Source organism: Typopeltis vanoorti, chromosome 11 (assembly GCF_054136105.1).
Source record: "Typopeltis vanoorti isolate ZY-2024b chromosome 11, IOZ_Tvanoo_1.0, whole genome shotgun sequence".
NCBI lineage: Eukaryota > Metazoa > Arthropoda > Arachnida > Uropygi > Thelyphonidae > Typopeltis > Typopeltis vanoorti.
The window spans coordinates 97644145-97666781 of record NC_143559.1 but is presented as its reverse complement, the minus strand read 5'-3'; the positions used below and the strand labels follow the sequence as shown (position 1 = coordinate 97666781).

The window sequence follows — 22637 nt, the reverse complement described above, 5'->3', positions numbered from 1 at the left end:
TTACTTAAAAATAAAATATATTCTTCTTGTTTTGTTTCATGAAAAAATATTGTTTATTATCGATAAAATTATACAGTTTAGTATAATTCAAAATTATTTAAAAATAAAATCCATTCCTTTAATTGTAATTAAAGGAATGGATTTGCAATTTTTGACATTACAATTAAATCCTTTAATTGTAATGTCCAAATATTTGAAGAGACGGAGTAAACACGATAAGCACTACGAACACTCTACTACTAGCGCAAACTGCATATAAACAACAGTGGAATTGCGCGACGGACAGTGCCGCATTACGCTAATAGCTCGCATCTCACAATGACGTGCGTATGCTTGCGCGCGTAGCAATATGACACTGTGGTAAACACAGTGCTGCTAGCGTCCTTCGCCCTCCTAAGTGCTACAAGATGGATTTTTATTATTTTTTATACAAAATAAGAGGAATTGTATAGGATTGTTGATGATAAAATTAAATATTACAAGCAAATATAAATAAATTAATAAATATATTTATATATCGAGAAAAATTGGAGGCGCTGCAGTTCCGTAGTGCCTATGCACGAGTCGCCCCTGCTCACAAATCAACTTTCACAGAGGCCCAAAGAAGAGGAATGTTGATTATTGAAATCATGATACAACACTTCTTCTCCTCGTCTGTAAGAAATTTCATAGAGCTTCAAATATTCTGTTCTCCTTTGTTAAAGACATGTCAATTTTTTAAACACGGAAAGAAAAATTTAAGTCCACAAAAAAGTTTAGGTAAATATGCAAAGTTTATGTGAATAAATATATCTAGAAATTTTGCTTCGATAAATAAAGCTGATAATACTCTACCTTACTATGCTTGCAAACCACAAAATATATCTATAATTGGATTCTGTCCTTATTCAACTGTTTTTTAGATCTTTGTAACTGTTTTTATGATTTTTAAAATGTATTAAAATGCAAATTCAAATTAAATATGTTTTCTTTGTTAAATATCAAGGTTTCTTTCTTGGTAACCATAATTTTATATCCAGAAGTTTATTTTTAGATTTTCATATTTTACATTGAGATGCGAGGTAATAATAATAATAATTAAATAAGCGATCTGCTGTGCCGACTCCCCAACCAACAGGTTCTGAGTTCAAATCCTATTGTAACATGGATATTTTCGACTTTCTTTAAATGGAGTGGCAGAGAATTTTTGTCGCCCCTTATGAGGCCACTACCTTACTTACTGGTGCACGAGACGACTTGAAAAAGTTCCATATTTGGAACATCCTAGAGCATCGTTCATCCCGGGATTATCATTCCCAGTCATATAACAAATATCACATACTGGAACTCCTCTGTATCTCCAGGTGGGATGAGAGTCGATTCTTAATCCCACTTGAGATCATCGGTAGCTCAAGAGGAGAAACCTGAAGTGATATCAGCTTCATCATCATCCCTGTTAAAGTATACACAGTTTTTATTTAAATGTCCGATAGATGAAGCCAAACACAGCCAGCAGCTGTCTTTAATTTTACAGAGATTCGCACGCTCTTAAGGCTCCCTCTTACACGAGAAAAATAATGAAGTCACCAAATATGCCCCCATGCTCCATTAGTGCGTCTAGCGTATTTTGTCACGTCCCTTTGTTATTGATTTCCCTTTAACTGTGACGTACAGAAACTTGAGATAAGAGGGGGATATACACGATAAGTATTATCTATGAACTGCGATTTTATCGTACAGAACCTGTTTCGGGCAAAATACTAATTGCATAGTCCACCTAAGAGAAAAACGATTTAAGCGAAAAATACGAAAAAGATACAAAGAAGATATAATTTTATTTCGTTATGCACGGTGGTCATGCATCGGTGGCTTTGTGAACAGTCCATATGAACATTAACTAGCTGTGAACAATTTCTCTATTGTTATGCTACTATTATGTTCATTAAAGGACCACTTAGGATCTTTAACATTTTTGAAATTCACTTTCTGAATAATTACAGTGTGCCAGATATGTACTGCATTTTTCTTCTGGTGACGTCCATAATAAGGGGTTTCGTTTTCCCCAAACAGATAAGAAAAAGAAACAGAAAAATAAAATGTTTTTTCCTTATATACAAAAGCGAGGCCGAAGGTCCATAAAGTTTGTAGTATTGTTCTGACATCCCCCATGAATACACCACGTAACATTAAAAAAAAAATCAATGAAATGAGAGAATTACAAAAAAATAAGCGTCTCTCTCTCTATTTGTCCATTTACAGTTGGACAAATCCACACATCTGGAGGAACAGTAGATGCGTTCCTATTGCCCACTCTCTAGTCGAATGTTAGTATCTACGGCACTCCTATTTGTTTCATTGTTCCTTCTTCCTTCTTCCTTTCTTTTTCTATTTTATATAATTACGTTTCTATCTTTTTTCTTTTTTTTTTAGGAAAAAAAAAGTCTTACCGGATTGGGTGAACTTTTTCCAGCACATCTTTTGCATTCCTTACATCATTAAACCTTTATTTTATAAGCTGGCATTTGAGATGTGTGACCTGTATTCCGATGGCCTCCGATTATCATAGGTCATTATATGCAAAGTTGTCATCCTCTTAAAGTTACTAACGGATCATTCTATTCTTGAAACAAAGGTTGAAAGTGATTGTTGGCGACTGTTTGACTTGAGAATTTAATCCAGACAACCCCTTTCTGAGAATCTCTTCCACGTCCATTTGAATGCACATAATATTGTAATTTACAATAAAGGCATAAAGGGGAATCAACCTAATAGACAAAGTGGGCTCAACATCCTTTTCTGCATCAGAAATGAGAAAAGTAGGGGGAAAAAAGTTTTCTTTATATTTCCCATTGGAATTCACCTCATTGTCTTTAACTACAGGCCACGATCTTAATGCACTGTACTGTCTCGTGTAGTCATTTGTCGTTGTGTCTATTCTGTAGTCTAACTGGTTTCTAAAGGAAACAAGGTTGACATCTGCTCCTCAAAGCTCGAGTGTTAAGTAGGGTGGATATTTAACTTGCACGTACAAAATACCATGGAGAATGGTTCTGAAATTCGTTAAGGTTATTTCTAAGCAAGCCATGGAGTATACAAAAAAATAAAAAAAAAACAAAGAAAACCAAATGTATAATATTTTTTTCTGGATAAATAATCACCATATAAAGTGACACGACGTTAACCCTTTAAAAAAAAAAAAAGAAAAAAAAGAGCTTCATCCTGAGTAAAAATTATAGCTTCTATATAGGAGCTATAAAACACACAGTATCAAGAGATTACCCATACACCTAACAGCAGGAATCCTTTTTAAAAGCCTTTCAGAGCAAGCGATCCAGCACATTATTGCATCGTTCCTTTCCTTATTCTATTTCGTTTGGCAACACATACACACACTTGATGTCCAATCAACTTCATCCGCGTTATTTATGGGGGTTAAGTACCTGTAGCTATCGTAAAGTACGCTGGCCCTAAACTCAAGATAAACGAATGAAAAAAAAAAAAAAGTAAGAAAGAAAAAAATAAAGATCAACGAATTATAAGATGGTACTTTATAAACAGCAGGATAAGCAAAAGTGAATATCAATAACAATGGTTCAAATTATGTAAATTTTTACCAGTCGCGACCTCAATATAAAGACTTAATTTTCTGCCTTTTGTTTAAAAGAAAATATCAAAAATCCCTTTGTGTAATACAGAACGAGGTATACGACATCCTTTCGTTCCTATTCAACTTAATATATGGTGCAATTTTGCTGTGCGCTCCTTGACATATCTTACTTTATGGCTAGCCGTTTGGATAAGAACAAAGACCCGCTTGGTACGTTGCTATAGCATTCGTCGGGGAAGGGAAAAAAAAAAAAAAAAAGAAAAGAAAGAAAAACTACAGAAAGATGGCGCTAGTGAACAAAACAAAACAGCACGTACAATTTCTTATCAAATATCGATTGTTGTCGGGGGAAAAAAAAACAACTAAATTTCTCTCTCTCTCTCTCTTTCATTTTATAATTTTAATTACAATTTTATATTATTTTATGATTATATTATAATTAATAATTCGTCATAAATTTTTAACTGTTTAGAACATAAAAATAAGTTGTCTTTCTCAACTTGAAAATAAATGATGTATTTCAATTAGAATAAAGAAGTAAATACGCAATCAAATTGAAAAGTATCGTTTGCTATATTTGTTATGAATGTTTGGCTACCAAAAAAAAAAAAAAAATTAACATTAAAAAGAGTATTAACATATTGTTAAATAAAATATAAATATGGTTTAAAATATAAGTTAAATCTATTAGACTTTCTGTTGAAATACAGAAATAATCCAAGAAACTCCAAAGGAAGCTTTAATTATGAACATATTCTAAATTCACAGTAAGGAAAATCAATAAGCACAAATTACCTACGTTAAAATATTTCTCTGTTCTTAAGATTTCAGTACGATTATGACTAAATTAATTGTGAAAAACATAAGAAGTACCTAAAGCATGAATTCGAACAGTCTACGCTTGAGATCTTGCTATTACCTCCACACAGAGAACTCGGAAAAAGACTAAAGTCCTACATAAGGGCAGGATAGTTATAGGAAGAATGTATAAGGAAAGTTAATAAAGCATTACTACTTAATCTGAACAGATCCGATAGAATATTTTAATCCCGTTATGGGAAGCAATGTTGCTTAACACTACTTATCCATGTTAGTTTTTTTTTATTATTATTTTAATTTATGCATTTTACTGAGTCTTGTAGGGCTTTAATTGTACTTAGACGTTTATGCTCTATTTTGGTTATGCTTGTTTACGGATTTTTTCTGTCAATTCTGTGTGAAAAAAACCGAGTTTTTGAGAGGAACTACCTTCCACCTACTTATGAGACCATTTAACTCACACTTTCACTTGAACAGTCCTTTTTCTTCCCATTCAAACCCAATTTGAACCATTGGGTTCAAATACCCACGGTATTTGAACCCAAGTCTTTCCAAATAAACGGCATCATCCGTACTAACCTACAAGGCTCGCTGATACTGCAACTTATAATTCCTTTTATGACTTGATAATTCTACACTGGTGTCCAAAACTTAAGGGCGAACACTATTTTTGAAGATTTCAAATTCAGACAAATTACAACCTGCAAATCCAGACGAATCAGCTTGTGGCAATTTTGTATAACTGACGATTTCAAGTAGAGAGCGGGTACACATTCAAAATTTCGAATCGCGCGCAAACGGACCACGTATTAGCACTCAACAGGATAAAAGACAAAATTCTGTGCTAAACGAATTGTGTTGGAAGGAAGCGCTTTTCGTGAAAGATTGTTGTAAACCTCGATGTCTTGTGATGTCTACAAAGACATCATCTAGATTCTAGATGATTTCTCGTGGGGAAGAATTATTGGAAAGCTTGAAGAAGGACTCAGAATTACTGATATTGCCAGAAAGTTTGGAATCTCACATAGCGTTGTATCCAGCCTCTAGACAGCGCTTCAAACCAATCGAATGTGTTCTAGACGTTTGCTAAGAGGTTGCCCACGCTCTACCACGAAGCATGAAGACAGAATTTGGTTATAATAGTAAAACGTAATCGACGCACAATGGCAGGTCAACTTGCAAGTTGGCTTCATTTAAGCACAGGTACGTGGATATCTCGACAAACTGTGGCAAGACGTCAGCAGCAAGTAGGCCTATACGTCCGAAGGCCGCAGTCTTTCCCTTTATCCACAGCTCATCGTAGAGCACGTTTTCAGTGGTGTTGTATCCATGAAAAATGTACAAGACAACATAGGCTAATGTACTCTTTGCAAATGAGAGTCATTTTAGTCTTTCCTCCGATTCTAGACGACACTTGATCTGGCGTGAAAGTGGTACTCTGCTTACCATCGCGAGAATGCTCTTGAAAGGGATAGATACGGCGCTGCTGGGATCGTGGTGTGTGGAGGAATTATGCTTAATGGACGCACCGAGCTACAAGTGCTTGAAAAGGGACTATGACTGGTGAACGATATTGCAACGAAGTTATTCAACATGGTCGATTGTTCCGTGGTGCTGTAGGCGAAGAATTCATTTTTATGAATGACAATGCCATACCACATCTTACACGAGCACTAGAGATACTTCTGGAGACCAAATCGAGTGGATAGCACGCTCCCAAGATCTCAATCATCATGGAATACGTTTGGAATGCAATACGAAGACGCATTACTGCTCGAAATTCCCATTAGAAAACAAACAAGCCCTTATCCTTGCTCTGAAGGAGAAGTGAGCCAGTTTGCCTCAAGAACTCCCGAATCACTTGCTGCTAACGTTGTGAGAGCAGCATTGCAGTTCAGTGTGGAAATATTCCATACTGGAATGTCTCTCTCTCTTCATAGTTTTCTGTAAGCACTGTACATTAATTCCTTAACTACGTTCTTAGAAATTTGTAACTTTGTCAAAAATTAAAATTATTGCAATTTAATTTGTACGAAATTTAACACATTTTTTGTATCATATAATAGTATATTGACAATAAATTTATGTGCATATTTGGCTGTAGTAGGGAAAAGTTATTCATACACTGGTAAAAATGTATTTCTTTCTTATCTTTTGAACACCAGGGTTTAAATATTTATTTGAACATATACTTTGTGCTGTTGCTTGATCCTTTTCAGGGGGTCTCTAACTCAGTCGATATCAAAGATAACCTTTGGTTAGAAAGACCTGAATATGAATCCTGTCTAGGACCCGAAGAACTTTTATATAAATATTCTTTACATTCTTTGTAAGAGGATGGTTTGGTTGTCCTCCCAGAAATTCGGATTTTTCATATGAAAGTGGCAAACACACGAGAAGAACACAGGCATAATACATTAGCCTCGTAGCCTGAGTTGCTTTGGTCGATATTTGCACGGTTAACAGACTGTTTTCATTTTATTAAATAATCTGTAAACTTTTTATTTTAAAATAATTTTAAATTAATTACAGATGTTAATTTTTAAAATCTTAAATTTAAAATAGTTATAAGATTAGAATGACTATCATTTACTGCTGATTTAACAAATCGACTGACTTTTATTCTTAACAACATCCTCATAATCCTTTTAAAAAGATTTTCTTCGCCAATTTACAACATTTCTGTGGTATTTATATCATTCCTAGTAAGCCATAATAATAAATCTAGACAAAAAGGTTGGTTTGGTGGTACTCTTGTCGAATGCTCCTGTTCGTTTCATCCATGTAAAGAGTTTCATTTCTTGTTCATTTATAAACCTGAAAAGTCAAACTTTCTTTAATCGTTAAACAGTTCAACTGCATTGCTAAGACTGTTATGAACTTACACGCAAACGTGTGAATGTGTCTACCTACTATCTCAGAGTCCCAGAGATGAATAACTTGATGTTAGTATCATTTAAAAGCGATTAACCATCCTCATATCTAAACTTCTAAGTCTGTCGGATCATCCTTATTCTTCTGTCAGTTGTCCTCAGTGTTAACCAGCTAGGCAGAAAGTCGACCAATAATAGTTTCAAGATGCACAATTACCTGAATGCAATAGTTGCAAACGCCCACGTATCGCTTAAATTCTGCCATATTCTTCCATTTTTTTGTGTTCGACAATATAGTGGCTGCTACCGATGACTATAAGCTCACGTACCACTCTCGACTGCCTCCATAGCGCGGTCATAAGGACTTTGAGACATATGCTGTTTGGAACAACTTGGAATTCGAATCCTGTCTATTATGCGAAGAAACTCATACGGAGGTGGAGCGTTTTTCCTTCCGGAAACTCAGCAAGCCAAACACACAAACTAGCCAGAATACATATAATTACAGTTATCATATACCTCGTAGTCTTCGTTGCTTCAACCATAATTCAACTCACCAAATGTAAAGTTTTGCTTTTTCTTGTGATTAGTAAGTAAAAAATTAAAAAACTATATCCTTGCTTGCATCAATGTCTCAAAAGAAACAATTTGAATTTGAAGATTTATATTTTATTTTAAGGTTGTAAATGCAGCTCCATTTCCAGACAGATAAAGCATGTGATATAAATGATTCTTAGAAATAATTCACTGTTGATGTGCTCCTTAACAAGAGAAAATTGAGAACCGATTGATGACTTTCATAGTTCTTGCTACGATTCTCAATTTTCTCTTGCCCCGTCCGTCCGTTTCCATTAGGAGTGTCTGTAACAGAAACAAGATTTTTACAACAGAGAAACATGAAACTTTAGAGAGAATCTTTGAGGGTCAATCGCATTCTCCTTTCTAGTAAGTGGTATCATGTCCTCAACTTAGGATGAAATGAATTCGTTGGAATCTAGAACCATCCATTCGGAAATATAAAGTTCAGCATTTATTACCCTTCGCTTGTTAGACAGCAATGAAACAGAGCTCGAATAGCGTCAGCATCAATCCGACAGAAAAAACGTAATTAGGAGGAGGATACTGTAGTCAGAAAAATGGCCTTTGGATAAAAATAAAGAATTATCACGTGAGACACTGAATATATATAAATATAAATGCGTTATATTTGGATGCGTACAAAAGCCAAGTATATTAAATTGATAATAATTAAAAGCAATAAAAAACGAGTAGCTTATATAACATTCACGAAATGAGTCACGAAAAACACCATTTCACGTTATCGATTGCGAAAATTGTAAATGCTGTGAGACATTTATTTATTCGATCGCATGACTATTGCAATTTAAATAATGCATTTTTTGTCACACAAAAAAAATTCTCGAAACGCACACCTAAAGATTTTATTTGTGTGGAAGAGAATAAATCAAAATGTTAATTGTTGCCTTTTGTGTGCAAGTATTTCTGGAATGAAAATGGGCCGATCTCTTTAGTTATAATTAATTACGCCAACCAGAGGAAAAATAAATAATTATAGCATTCACGAAAAGCAGAAATAGTTGCTGATTTTTTTATTTTTTTCAACGCTTTATGATGAAAAGTGCGCGTGTATGTATGCAGTGGGACGAGTTAAACCAGATTCGCGTATTACACAAAACTCTCCATACAATTACACACATACGTGCCTTTCTATTACATCAAACATTTCTTCACAAAACATCAACCCTAGGCAGCAACAAATCACCCAGATAACAGGCACGCTAATGAAGTTTCTATAGGGGTGCACGCAGCTCTGAGTTTACTACTAACATTTCTTTAGATTGGCGCCTAACTTTGAACATGCAACATGAAATGATGGTGTGGCTTGTCTGCCCTTCTCACGAGGATCATCAAAACCTAATTAGTCACAATACTTCTCTTGGACGTTTTGAAAAGAACAGTCAGATAAAAACATGAACCTCTCCTTTCCTCTTTCTATTTGAAACATATGACCTGTTTAATAAGGTTGTTTCTGATTAGCGAGGTTGTTTTAGATGGCATTTAGCTTTAACTATATCATTAACTGCGTCAACAGCTTTAAACCTTTTACACACTGAAATTAGTCAACATCTCGTTTGGTCAAGAAATCGGTTTACTAAGAAAGGCGTTAACTATGAGAATATACTGTGTTAGTAATTTTTTCAATCTTATCCATGGAAGATCGAACTCATAATAGTATTGCGGGTGGGCAAAGGAATATAGAAAAGGATTAGATTAGAGTAGCTACCAATTATTTCAAGCCACTCTAATCCTCATATAAGCAGAAGGTTGGTGAACTTGAGAGATGGAAATCTTTATCACCAAAGACGTTCACAAGCATCTTTATCACAGTGGGATTAATGTATATTCATATTTACACTAGTTTCTGAAGTTAAAAAAATGATTTTTTTAAAAAATTATTTATTATTATCACCAGTACACCATGAGGAGCTGTATAAGATACTGTAATAACTCCAACATAATAGAATTAATTACTGGCGATATGTTTCTACCATGTTGTTCCAGTATTTTTAGGTCTAATCTGATTTGTTCTTATTTCTTGTAAGAAACTCCTAAGATTTAGAGCAGTTAATATATTTTTATTCTTCTTTCATAAATATATGCGTAGAGGACCAAAGTGTTCAACGTTACTTTGGTCTTCCACGATCTCTCTTTCTTGTAGGACAGTAATATAAAAGTGCTCAGTGATCTTCCGTCTATCATTCTTCAACACGATCTCTCCATTGTTCTCTGTGTTCATAATTCAACAGGGTTTACACATCTAACTGTTCTCTACGTGTTTATTTTTTATATAATCCAATTTTCTACAACCTTTTACTAATCTTACTGTTTTGTTTTGTTTTTTTGGAGTCCATTTCTGATCCATGCATTAATTTAGGTGTGGTTGTTATTTTACAATTACCTTTTCAAGTTTTTCTTATTATTTCGCATGTGTTTCGATACCTATTCAATTATTTTACCTACACATCAATTTATTAAATGTAATGTTGCATCTTAAACTATGACACTTGTTCAAGTACACATTTATTATCGCCAACTGTTTGGGTTCTAAATAAGAACCAAAATAGTTCTAAGCTTTTCTAAAATGGTAAAATGACGCTAAGTATCGAAATTTAAAGTGATTATCAAAGAAAGGATACAAATACAAAAGTAAGTGGTTGGGAGAGACCGTGTGAGTAAGGAGCATGATTGACTGCCCATGAGGAATGACTCATTTTGTGAGTTATAGACCTTGAATACAAATTAATGAGGGGTCATTAAAGTGGAATTTTTAGAAAGTATGTGGAACTAGATACACTGAACAGGACTCTGAACAAGAATTTGGAGAACATTACTACAGCGTAATCAGTGATTTATGAATATCGTGTATGAACCTTTGGGAGAATGGTTAGTATACATGATCAAAAATATCATCTTTATCTTCTGACGTGATATTGCATAAGCTATATTCAGAGTTCACATTATTATTAGTACTATTGCTTTAATTCATTAATATCTTTGCCTTCATTTGAGTTTAAGTGACCATATTATGTTCTTCAATGCTAATAAATGTCAAGTTCCTTTCCGATATTTTCATTTTTATGTCGCTAGTTTTCCATAGATGTTTTTAGAGTTTTTCATCATAACTTTGTTCTCATTTTTTAAATGTCTTCGATCAATGAAATCTATAATACAATATTATTGTGGATAAAGTTTTTTTGATTATTTTATTTTCAGTTTATTTTTAGATAATCCGGAACCCACCCACCCTCCTCATGGAACATGCATTTTTTTTCAAGTCACTTGAGGGCCTTCAATAAGCCAGTATTTATACTTGATTTTAGACACTTGTTTTTGTATGCTGCTAATTTACTTCTATTTAATGTAACTTTAATTAAATCACTAATTTTCTTACCTTTTTTCTATATTTAAATTTTTCTGCGTAAGAAATTTCTTAAACGTCTTAGTTATTCTATTGTTAAACTAAGAAAAGATTACAAGTAAGCTAATAAGGCCATAGGAACAATTTGTTGAAGGTATTTAAATAAATTTGTTAAAGTAGTTCTATATTAGCTCAGTTGATAAGTTCCTTTTTGTAATCTTCACCACTGACAGACTCATTCATGGAAGTACAAAAGAAACACACTGGGGACTGGGGTTTATCGATGATCTGCTCGTTACAGTAGAGACAGTGAGTAATCAGTCTCCAATGTTCTTATCTCGGTGGTCTCTACATCGTGTAAACCCAGTTTAGACAATGAGAAATATAAATGAAGATAGACAGCAGGAAAAACACACGAAAAATAAATAGAAAGTATAGGAAAGTTTACAATGGAACAAACTACCTTATTGTTGTAACGAGCTGTCGAAATAATGTTGTCTACCATTGATCAATGGATTCGTTACACATCCTGTATGTTTGCAAAATGTATTAGAAGACTGGCACGTAAGCACGTGATATGCAAATATATAAGCTAGTATATGCTTAACAGAAACGGTCCTTCTGTCAGTGACGGTTACAAAGAGTCGTTTATATACAAGATAGAAAAGATGAATCCTGGAGAAGTGAGAAAAAATGCATTTTGTAACAAGATAAATCTTCCGTAATTCCCCCCCCCCCGACTATAAACAAATGCATATGCTTTTCATGCCAAGAAACCTGATGGAGTTTTTCAACGACAGCAATGATTATAGCGACGTCCTGGATAGCACATTACAGCTAGATTATGCAGTTTTGTGGCAAATAAAAAAAGGCGTTACCTCCAGCCATAGCCAAGTTAGCCGGTCTTGGGCGCGGGCAGTAGGGTTTTTTCCGCCAGTTTATCTGGTGTTTTTCATCCCCAAGCAGGCAAACCGGCCCCGTGAACACACAGAGATACAGCCAAGAATACCTTGAGGCATAGGAGTGACCATTCTATCCTCGTATTTCGGTTACGAAATCCAAGCATGCTTGGAAGGTTGTGGGCCTTAATGGCCTGTTAAAGCCATTGGGATAGATAGATAGATAGTTACCTCCTTGTGGAAAGATGATCACTTATTGTACTGCAGGAAAAGGTGAGCTACAAAGTATTAAAATAAATAAAAAGACAAAATATTCCTACCTGCGAGAGATATCTGCTCTGGGTCTACGATAAGGAGATTCTCTTTATGACTCTGATGTTTATCCAGCATATGCTCCAACAATGTGCTCTTCGGATTCGATAAGTTATCCGATGTAAGCGCATCTTGTTCTTTCGTTTCGTTCTGCATTTCTTTAGTTGAAATAACTTCTGAATCTGCTTCAGGAGAATGTTCTACTGAGTCCCGTATGGCAGCAATAGGCAATGTCTTTTCTGGAATCGGTGCAATCAATTTATTTAATATACTCTCGAGATTTTCTTTGATTGCTTGGTTTTCTTGGCGTGTTTTTGTATCTTTATCAAAATGAGTTACTATGAAATCTTTGGTCAGATTGGAAACGCTATTTTTTTCGCTGTTCATGACTTTTTTTTCTTTATTCTTATCGTCGAAGTTGGATTTCTCAAATTCTTGTTGAATTTCTAAAATTGTGGGGTGAGATTTGGACAGTTGAATGACATCAGGTGCTTCTAAATTTTCTGTAGAATGGCTAGAAAAAAATATTAAGGAAAGATCACTTCTTGAGTCTTATATAATGATACAAACAGCAGACATAAAAAAACACACACAGATTTTGATTATCTGCTCAAAAAAGAGAAAAAAAAAAGATAATTGAAAATTCATAAAACTGTCATTACTTAATTAAACCTCGAAAATGTTTTAAAACATTTTTGAACCTTCAAAGATGTTACTGATGGGGATTTATTTTTAACTTTCAGTAATTTGACAGTCGTGTAAATTTCAAACGTTTCTTTCCTTATAGCAGAAATTGATAAGGGCGTCATCCTTAAATGACGTCATACTCCTAGAGGGCGTGGCTCTGGAGTGATATTTTGCGAGAGTGGGAAGGATATATTATATCGAGAATCAGGTTACAAAGAATTTCAAAGGGATCGAAGAATTTTCTTAGAAAACATTTGCATTTTTCGGATTAGAAATATAGTTCTTAATATATTTCAAAAATCATGTTAAAAAATGCAAAATTTGTTTGAATCTTGAAAATCTATTGGATAACTACTGAATATAAACAATGTCAAATTTTTGATAGCGTGGATATCATTATATGTAATTTTTGAAGTTTCAAAATCAGAAATAAATTTATCGTAAATTTTCAAAGGCAAAACTATTTTTGTTGCCGGTGGTTTTTTTTTTTTTTTTTTTTTTTTTTTTTTTTTTAAGTGATACGATGGTGGAGGAAATGAGGGAAAGGGTTAGACTATTCTATTATCGGACAGACCCGATAATAAACGGCAAATTATACACATATCCCCGCTAATGCAGGACTTTTAAACTAAGCGAAGCAGCAGCATCTAGTGTAAGTCGGGAAAATTTTGGCCATATCTAATACACTGTTAAAGGTTGAAAACTGAGAACATGTGACTCGAGTTCCATAGAGATTTGGAGATTTGCACTTTTAGCACAGCCTGTTAATCTTTGATGCTAATTCTAACCAGTGAAAATACTGCCCTGAAATCTGTTCAACTTTATCAGAATGAAACAACAAAAAATGGCAATTATTGCATTTTTTTCCTGAAGTTCCTGAAGAAATAATTTTATGCTTGTTCAGATGAATATGACTTGTTTTGGACTTCTTTATCTGCAACACTAAAGTAGATATGGTGTTTCTCTAATTTTTCTGTTAGTTCTACTTCTTGTCCGTTGATACTTCTGCTGTTGATCAGTTATATTGAGTTTGGGGTTATTCCAGTAATTTTTTTTACTGTTCTTCTCTCATCCCTCCCCCATGTTATCTGATGAAAACATCGGAGGCCTTTTATCATGCTACCCCGAACGACATTTGTATGTTTATGTTATACTATCAGAATACGTATGGAGTTTCATCACGTGTGGAATACAGCTTATCAGGCTAAGTGCCAAATTGCCAACTAATCCTCACTTCCCCCTTGTGCAGGAAGGGTGAGAACTTTGAGTCAGAAATCCCAGTTGGTCTTCGCGTTCTCTTGCGAGCTATGTTTAGAATTATAAGTGAGGAACTTGCTAGACCGATGTATAATTGGTCAGTCTTTTTTTTTTTTTTTTTTTTTTGTTATAGTTGGACAAGATTTTTTTGCGAAAGTATAGAAATTGATTCCAAATAATAATATTTCTTCTCTGAATTGTTGATACTTAATAAAACTGGATATCGGAATCTCACTTTTAAGACAAAATTAACCAAAACAAAAATATGTCTTGTTAAAAAATATAGCCTTAGTTGTTATAATAATGAAATTGTGTCACTATACAAGTATTGTTCAAAACTCAAATTTTGTTAATGCTACAATAATTTTTTCACTTATTATTATTACCGATATTACACCATAACAAAGTAGCTAAATATATTCATCTGCTTTTACTATGAGTATCGTTCTCTAATAATTAAAAAGCAATTCTTTATAATAAGAAGGTTCTTTCTTCGAAAAGCAAAAGCAAGGTTATTGTTGTTTGTTTAAAAATGCTATTTGAAAAATCATTTTATAAATACAGGTAACTGAACGATCTATTAGGACCAATACAACTACTATATCCGATATTTTGTCATGGACCTGTAATTAGATGTACACCTCTGAGATTGTAGACAATACAGTTAGCGCCCTCTGAAACTTTGGTAGAGGAAGCAACGCCTAATATTTAGTCGGAAATGCAGGATTCAACCAAATTTTTAAAATAAAAAAGATGGCATGGGCTCTTCAAGGATTCAGAAAAAAAAATATGGAATTTTCAATGATGAATACTTTTCAAGAGAAAAAAAAGTCTGGTTATATTTGTTACAGTAGATGGAAGGGGGGGGGGGATTTATCAGATATTTTTATAATACAACCTATGAACTCATAGGAATAACCTGCTAACATTGATGAGATATTTCATCTAATCTGCTGTGAATTTCCAAGCCTACGAATTCAGATATTCGATTTTAAGGTTTAAAGATTTGGTATTATAAGCAAATTGATATTCTTGATATCTAACGCACTGTACTCGGATAACAAACCTCCATTAGAATTAAATGCGTATCTTTAAATTCAAATTTAATTTGAATTAAAAGTAATACAAATTTAATATAATGTGTGCAAGAGCTCCACAACGAAAATTTTCAATACATAAATAATGAAAGCATGTTATCCTTTTTATAATATTGTTGATTACATTTAAATTATTAATGTATATGTTTCTTTATAAAAATATAGTTTTATTAAATATATTTAAATGAAATTTGTTTTTGTTGAATGTTGCAATGTTTTTACCATTTTCAAATGAAACATGAGTCAACGATGTTGTTTATATTCGTTTGTTGATCTGAATACGCCCTCTATTCTTTCTTTATCTCATTGAAGATCCATAGAGCTCTATTAAATTCAATTTATTTAGCACTATAAAGAACCTATTTCAGACTCAAATCATTACCTACGAAAGCTGTAGCTTAACTTCTCCGCAGCTTTAACAAATACCTTAAATGGATTTATTGGGTCTCCCTTTGTAACATGATAGGCCTGTAGGAACTGGTTAACATATAAAGTGCAGAATGATACGCAAAACACTCCCATGTCTGGGGCTGATGCTTATATTTTTTGTTTTCTCTCTTGTTAATGCTGTCATCAACTTCGCGGTCTAAAATGCCGACCTCCCTGCAGCATTGAGCTGATCGGCTTAAACAAGAACGAAGCGTAACCAATGATGATAGAAAGTGAACAAGAAGACTCAGTGCCGCTGCAATCAGAGAGCTCTCTTCCCTGCACCCAGAGAAGTTCAGTCACAGGGCTACGGCATGTAGGTCAAATAAAGGTCAGTGTGGCACGTTTTATGGCGCAAGTAATGCATAAAGCGTTCGCCAGGTATCTCAACATCGCGATCGAAACACAAACTTGTCTCAGTGCTGCCAGAGCAAGGAGTTTATCAGTATGGCAGAGTTGTGTAGATCGGGGGGGGGGGATTGGTGGGGAGGGGGGACCATCCCCAGAGCACGTATTAACTCGCAGGGCATTAATACTTTCACCACAGACGCCCTCGGTTTATCGCACTCTCAACCACATTCCACATTCGGGATAACACTCGGGGTAGGTGGGCAGAAACTCACGTGTTACCCAGATAAACGTGATGTTCGTAGTCAATTGGTAACCCGCAGTTGGCTTGAATATTCGAGGTTGGATGACTTCGATTGTGAGGTCAAATTCGATCCTTCCCTTTCTCCCCCCCCCCCTAACAACTGTAACTGATATGCGAGTTAGATGACACACTAACAGTCGGTTTTTTAGGACAGAGATACGAAACGACATAGAGATATGAAATGTTTTTTGAAAGACTTGTGTGCATTCAAACGAAAGTAAATAGTTGATTGGTTGTTTAGATTATACCAAACCATCTAAGACTATGAGATAATGTATTATGTCTGTGAAATGTGTATATTGCCAGGCCGATTTGCATGGTATACGGAATGAGAAATTCCTGTCTCCCATTAGTTAAAAATGCCTTATAAAGTTTTTTTTTATTATTATTTTTACTTCGACGGCAATCGAACCCATCTTTCTAATAAAGGGCCCGTCGTCGCTATGGATTGTGCTACAGACATACGTGGTGAAAAGCAACAGAAGCCAATAACTGTATGCCTGCATATATATATATATATATATATATATATATATATATATATATATATAAAATTGAATGACTAGAACCGAGATTTAAGTAAAAATGTTTTAATATAAAAACACGACTAGTTTCGGCCTGTAACAGCCTTCATCAGGTGACATTATAAAAGAAAGAAAAAAGAAAAAACACTAAACACTGAAGGTTAAAAAAACTATGAACAACATAGAGAGTCTCTATACAAATTAGCATGAAAACGTGGTGGTTGTATTCAGTGGCGCACTCAGGATTTAATCTTGGAGGGGGCCGAGCGCTCAGGATTTAACCTTTGGGGGGGCCGAGTTGAGTAGACGTTTTGCGAATACACACTACACATCGCATATGACCTATAACTGAGCATCTGCAGTGATCGCTAATTCATAAGTAGCACACAACATAAATAAAATATGAATTTTAATTAGGAAAAGATTTCTGTAAATTTTTCTAGTGTTTTTTCCTTTTCTTTGGGGGGTACCCAGGCCCCTCGGCCCCCCCCCCTCTGGGTGCGCCACTGGTTGTATTTAAAGCTGTTCTTTCGTTTGTTGCATTGTTGGGAAAGTGCGTGCTTGCAGCATCACGTGAACGCCAGTACATTACAGTTGAATGACTATCTGGGAGGTTATAGCTCAAGTTATTATTTAGATGAACAGGATTGAAGATGATTTCCCTAGATTCCACGATTTTTCTCTCTAGTTCATCATTGCAACGGAAGATGTTAGTAGATTTTCCCCAGCAGACTGTGAATTTGGTTTTCATCATTAGGATCAGTCGAGAAAAGGATATGGCTTGATAAGGCACTGGCTCGCTGTCTCTTCTAAGCAATGTCCCTCATGTGTTCCTCCATACGCAGTTCGACAGATTTGTCTGTCTGCCCAAAATAAGGAATATCACAATCACACAATGTTTTATATACACCAGGGTATTTGAGTTGATGATGACAAGATTTTGGGTGGTATTTTGGGCAGACAGACAAATCTGTCGAATTGCGTATGGAAGAACATAGACTGCTAAATCCAAACGTAGAAGGATGGATTTAGCAGTCTGGCCATAGTATGGCTTTCATACTATGAAAAAATATGGAAAAAACCTAAAAAGAAACATCTTCCAACTCAGTTTCTAGGAGTGTACAAGATTTTATGTGATTGTGGAAAGCCATACTATGGCCAGACTGCTAAATCCATCCTTCTACGTTTGGAAGAACACCGTCGAAACATCTCCTATAACAGGACTAGAGCCAGCGCTCTCTCTAGCCACGTTCTCTTTTCAGTTAACTCAGACGAAGGCCACCAACACATTGTGAACTGGACTCAAACTTCTAAGATCCATGTGTGTTATGATGAACTCGAGAGAAAGATTGTCGAATCTAGGGAAATTTCTCTAGATTCCTCTCATATCAACAACAGCCTGAGTTACAATCTCTCTGACGCACACGTTGCCTCTGTTCAGTACTGGCGCACTCGCGACAGCGCGTAGTATACGTTTGTTTGGAACTCAAGCTCGCATTTTGTTTTCAAACACGCTACTGTCTTTTTGTACTTGTTCTGCTATTACAATTTTAAGTCTCTGTAATTCTTTATATATTTCTTTGATTATGATACCTGAAGATGTTGATCAATTCAACGAAGCTAGTGTACTAGTAGTATCTTTTCAAATATATCATGTCATCTTTTTATATCTAAGTATCAGTCATTAAAACTTTTTCATAATATTCCAACCGAGTAAAAATGAATTCTGAAAAAAAAAATTAAATTAAATATATATATATATATTTTTTTATTTTATTTTTTTTTTTTATTTTTTAAGTTAATTTTGCATCGTCCGGAAGCCCTGCTCCAGAGACCAAACATGGAATTTTTTCAAGACACTTGAGGTCCCCAGTAAACAGAGAGTTGGTCTCACACTTGGGAAGAAATTCATCTTCCGCCTAAAGATAATCACAAATATTCGTGCCTACGGAGGGATTCGAACTCTTCATAGGAATGGATAGAGGTCTAACTACTCAGTCAACTAGGCTGGCATGAAGGTCTGGTTGGCCGAGACCTACTGATTATATGTCGATATAAATTAGTCCTTATCCACAGCAACATAATCGCTTTCGAAAATTGTCTCGTCCGAAGTGGCATCTGTCTACACTCCTTAACCTAGTTCACTGATGAAATGCGACTTCCAGTGAAGCTGTTGTTTGGAAGAAGTAGAAAATATTGCGCAAACAACTTGCCAATGTTGATATCTCCAAATAATCTGAAAAGCAGTTTTGTTAATGCAGGGTGTGCATACATAAAGGCATTCCTAAATAGATGAGCATATTCTAGTTGCTTCCATACAAATCATTTAACAATAATGATAGTCCATCGATATTTTGTTGTCTGTTCATCTGACTCATTTCCAATCAAGTTTCTTTATGTTGGCTTTGTTTTGGCATCGGTAACAAAATGTTACTTGGTTAGAAAGACCGGGCTCAAATCATTTTGTCTAGGATTTATTATTTATGTGAGAACGTCTTACTCATTAAGTCGATGAGTGAGAAGTTCTTAAACGCAGGTATCAGAGATTTTTTTTCCCTTCGGAAAATTTCGGTTCTGTAAATCAATGTAAAAGAGACCAACTTTCTGGAGAACATGTACGAATAGACATAATAATGTGACCTCAAGTTGTCAGTCGCCTCTTTCGTAATTTCAAACCAAACTAATCCATGCTTTTTTTCAGGATGCGGAGCGTTGTTCTGTTTTCATAATATATGCACGCATTTTTTAATTTAATTTGGCAATATCTCATTAGTAAGTTTAACCCAAAAACTGACACTTCCAGCTATTCGAAATTGCCATTGCAAGATGCTATACGCATCTACATACACGAAGCAATAAAAGCGGGCGGACAGTGTCTACTGTTATAAATTCGGGTGCATCAGAGTTTGAAGAAAGAGCAAGATATCGATGGAATGGTGATTTTTTTTTTTTTTTTTTTTTGCTATTCTGTTTGGATTGCTGGAGATTAGTGAACGAAACTGGGTATATGTGATAATCCTGACAAACACCTGAAGAGATGAACAGCAACAAAAACAACAAAAAAAATGGGGGGGGGGTTCCACCAAGGGGATAAAAGTAAAGCTGTGGAATTTAGTTATTCACGCTCTTAGGTATTAAGCAGTGTATCGTCTGTTAATTGTGATTTCTGTGGATGATATGCCTGTTTCGGGGAATGAAAAACTGGAGTTTCCAGATTTTTGTGTGGGGAAAACCCACTCACATCTTTATGAGATTTATGAACTCATCATCATCAGTTGAAAAGGCTTGCTAGAGGTTACTCGCTTCCTAAAGAAGATTTTGACCCAAGCTTTTCCAATCAAAAGAGATGAATATCGCATAGTTCTAACTGGGAGTGAGATGCAATTGCAGTATCAATAATAAAATTCTATTCACAGTACCAGAGTCTACTAATGATCAAACCAAAATACTACAATAGTAGCAATACGTGTTGTGGCTTTTAGTCCAGAAGCCTTAAAGGTCCGCAAAGTTTTAGGACATAATCCTGTTTCCGCAACATTTTTGAGAAAGAGAATGTCTTATAGCAAACTAAGAAAGAAGGTGGAAACCGACCATGAAAGTACAACGGCAGTTGAGGATTTGACAAGCAGACAATTCATATGAAAGCAATAGTCCAAACGGTCTTCAAGGCATGTGTTGTGCAACACTATTGAAATGGTGCTAAGCTTTGTGTTACTGTCCATGCAAATCCACTTCATGTAAAAGCCATGAGACAATGATAGAAGTAGCCACTGAGCTGAGGATTTTTTCTTGAAAATATTCATTCTATGTTATCCGCAGCCTGCTCTGAGATTAGAAATCTCAGCGCATCAATAACCTATGAAATAATATTTCTTACAATATTTCATTACTGTCAAAATGAACAGTCACTTCTAGTCTACATCATAAACCGAACTTCGAGATTACATGAAGGACAATATAATGTCCTTCAGGTGATCCCTAAAACTATGTTAGGAAGCTGGAATATGTGCTAAATGAAAGCAGTCACATCCCATTTATGAATTAATTAATTCGACAATAACGTCACTTTTTTCCCTCTTGGTGGTGCAATGTATCCTCGTATTCTTTGCCTACTCGTTCTGGACGATACACGCGTATACTTTCAACTGCTGTTCCAGTCAGGTTTGAGGTTTAACTAACTTCATTACGATAACTAGCATGTATACACGTTGCCCACCAGTTGCATTCTTATTTTCTGAAATGGCACCTTAGCTGATGTAGGGCATTTACATTTTTAGACCGTGTCTTAACAGATTTAGGACACTTGGGTAGGGTCTAGTTAACTGTTCACAAATTCACGATCCGTGATACACCAATCCTTTATGATCAAACAAAGCTATAAACGTATATCGCATTCCATCTCACCTTCCACGCTTTCTTTGGCAGCGATGACAACCCGGCTATTAAACTATCGGCTTTACGTTTCCTGATTACTTTTATATTTTCAAGCGGTCTAACCTGTTATAATGTCTTTTAAAAAAATTCAGGTTTGCCAAAATAAATGTCTCGAAGATGCTCTCCGAGATATGCATGCAATTCTTTTTCTGTTCATCTGTTAGCAGTCAGGATCAAGCGTGTCTTATGATCACGTCTTCAACCACTTTCCTGACAGTCACTCTCCTGATCTTTGAACTGAAATCCCTCATGCGATTAACGGTATTTCCTGTGTGGGAAGTTTACTACTCTTCCCGGTCGTGATGTCATCTTCAATGGAAGTTCCGTCTTTGAATATTTACATCGTTCGAGTAAATATTTAAGAACTATTCGAACAGTTGAACAGTTCGAATAGTTCAGCCATTACAGTCGAATAAGATAGATTGTAAGCCGCACATGAATTTAAAATTAAAATATGTCTCCGTTTTAGTTGTTAGATGGTACCGATATTTTTAGATTTTAACCAGTTATTGTTACTAGTATCTTTTTTTGTTGAGATTTTTTTATCTTATACTTTGTTATAATTGGATCCAGTGACAATGAGCAATGAAATATACTCCTGAAGAGAGGTATTCATGCTTCTGGATTTTAAGGATTTTTTTATTTTCATCAGTCCCACGAGATACGAGATACAGGAACCTTCGTACGCCTAAATACATCTATACAGCTATTAAAAAAAAAAAAAAAAAAAAAAAGAGTCCAGGGCATAAGAAGTCCTCCATCTCTCTGACGACAAACTGAACATTTAGAAAAATAATCTCAAATGACTTTGGAAGTACTGAAACGTCCTTCCTGAAATCAGGACTTCTCCATGCGACTTTTACATAATTCATTCTCTGAAACAGCAATACAAAGCATTTCCTAGGATCTCGTGGTTCATTAATCAGATGTGCAAAGGTGGGTTACTTTTATAACAACGCTCGAGATACCAAATTAAATACCCCCATCCTTTCTTTAAACTTTTACTAGACATAATGCGACCAACAAAGTAAGAACAAAATAATTAAGTAAGAAAATTTTTTTTCTTTTTATTACAATCAGTAAATTTTAAAATATTTAACGAAGGAATTAATGTTCTGTGATCACTAG

The 22637-nt window shown here is 35.0% G+C and overlaps 1 protein-coding gene across 1 annotated transcript in view; it reads right to left on the bottom strand.

The window, feature by feature from the left end:
• Positions 1-22637, bottom strand: part of LOC150101865 (uncharacterized) — a 207622-nt gene that overhangs the window by 117021 nt on the left and 67964 nt on the right. Inside the window, exon 3 of the mRNA XM_090400008.1 lies at positions 12438-12943. Within this exon, the coding sequence (XP_090256134.1) occupies positions 12438-12943 (506 nt within the window). The remainder of the gene's footprint in view (positions 1-12437; positions 12944-22637) is intronic.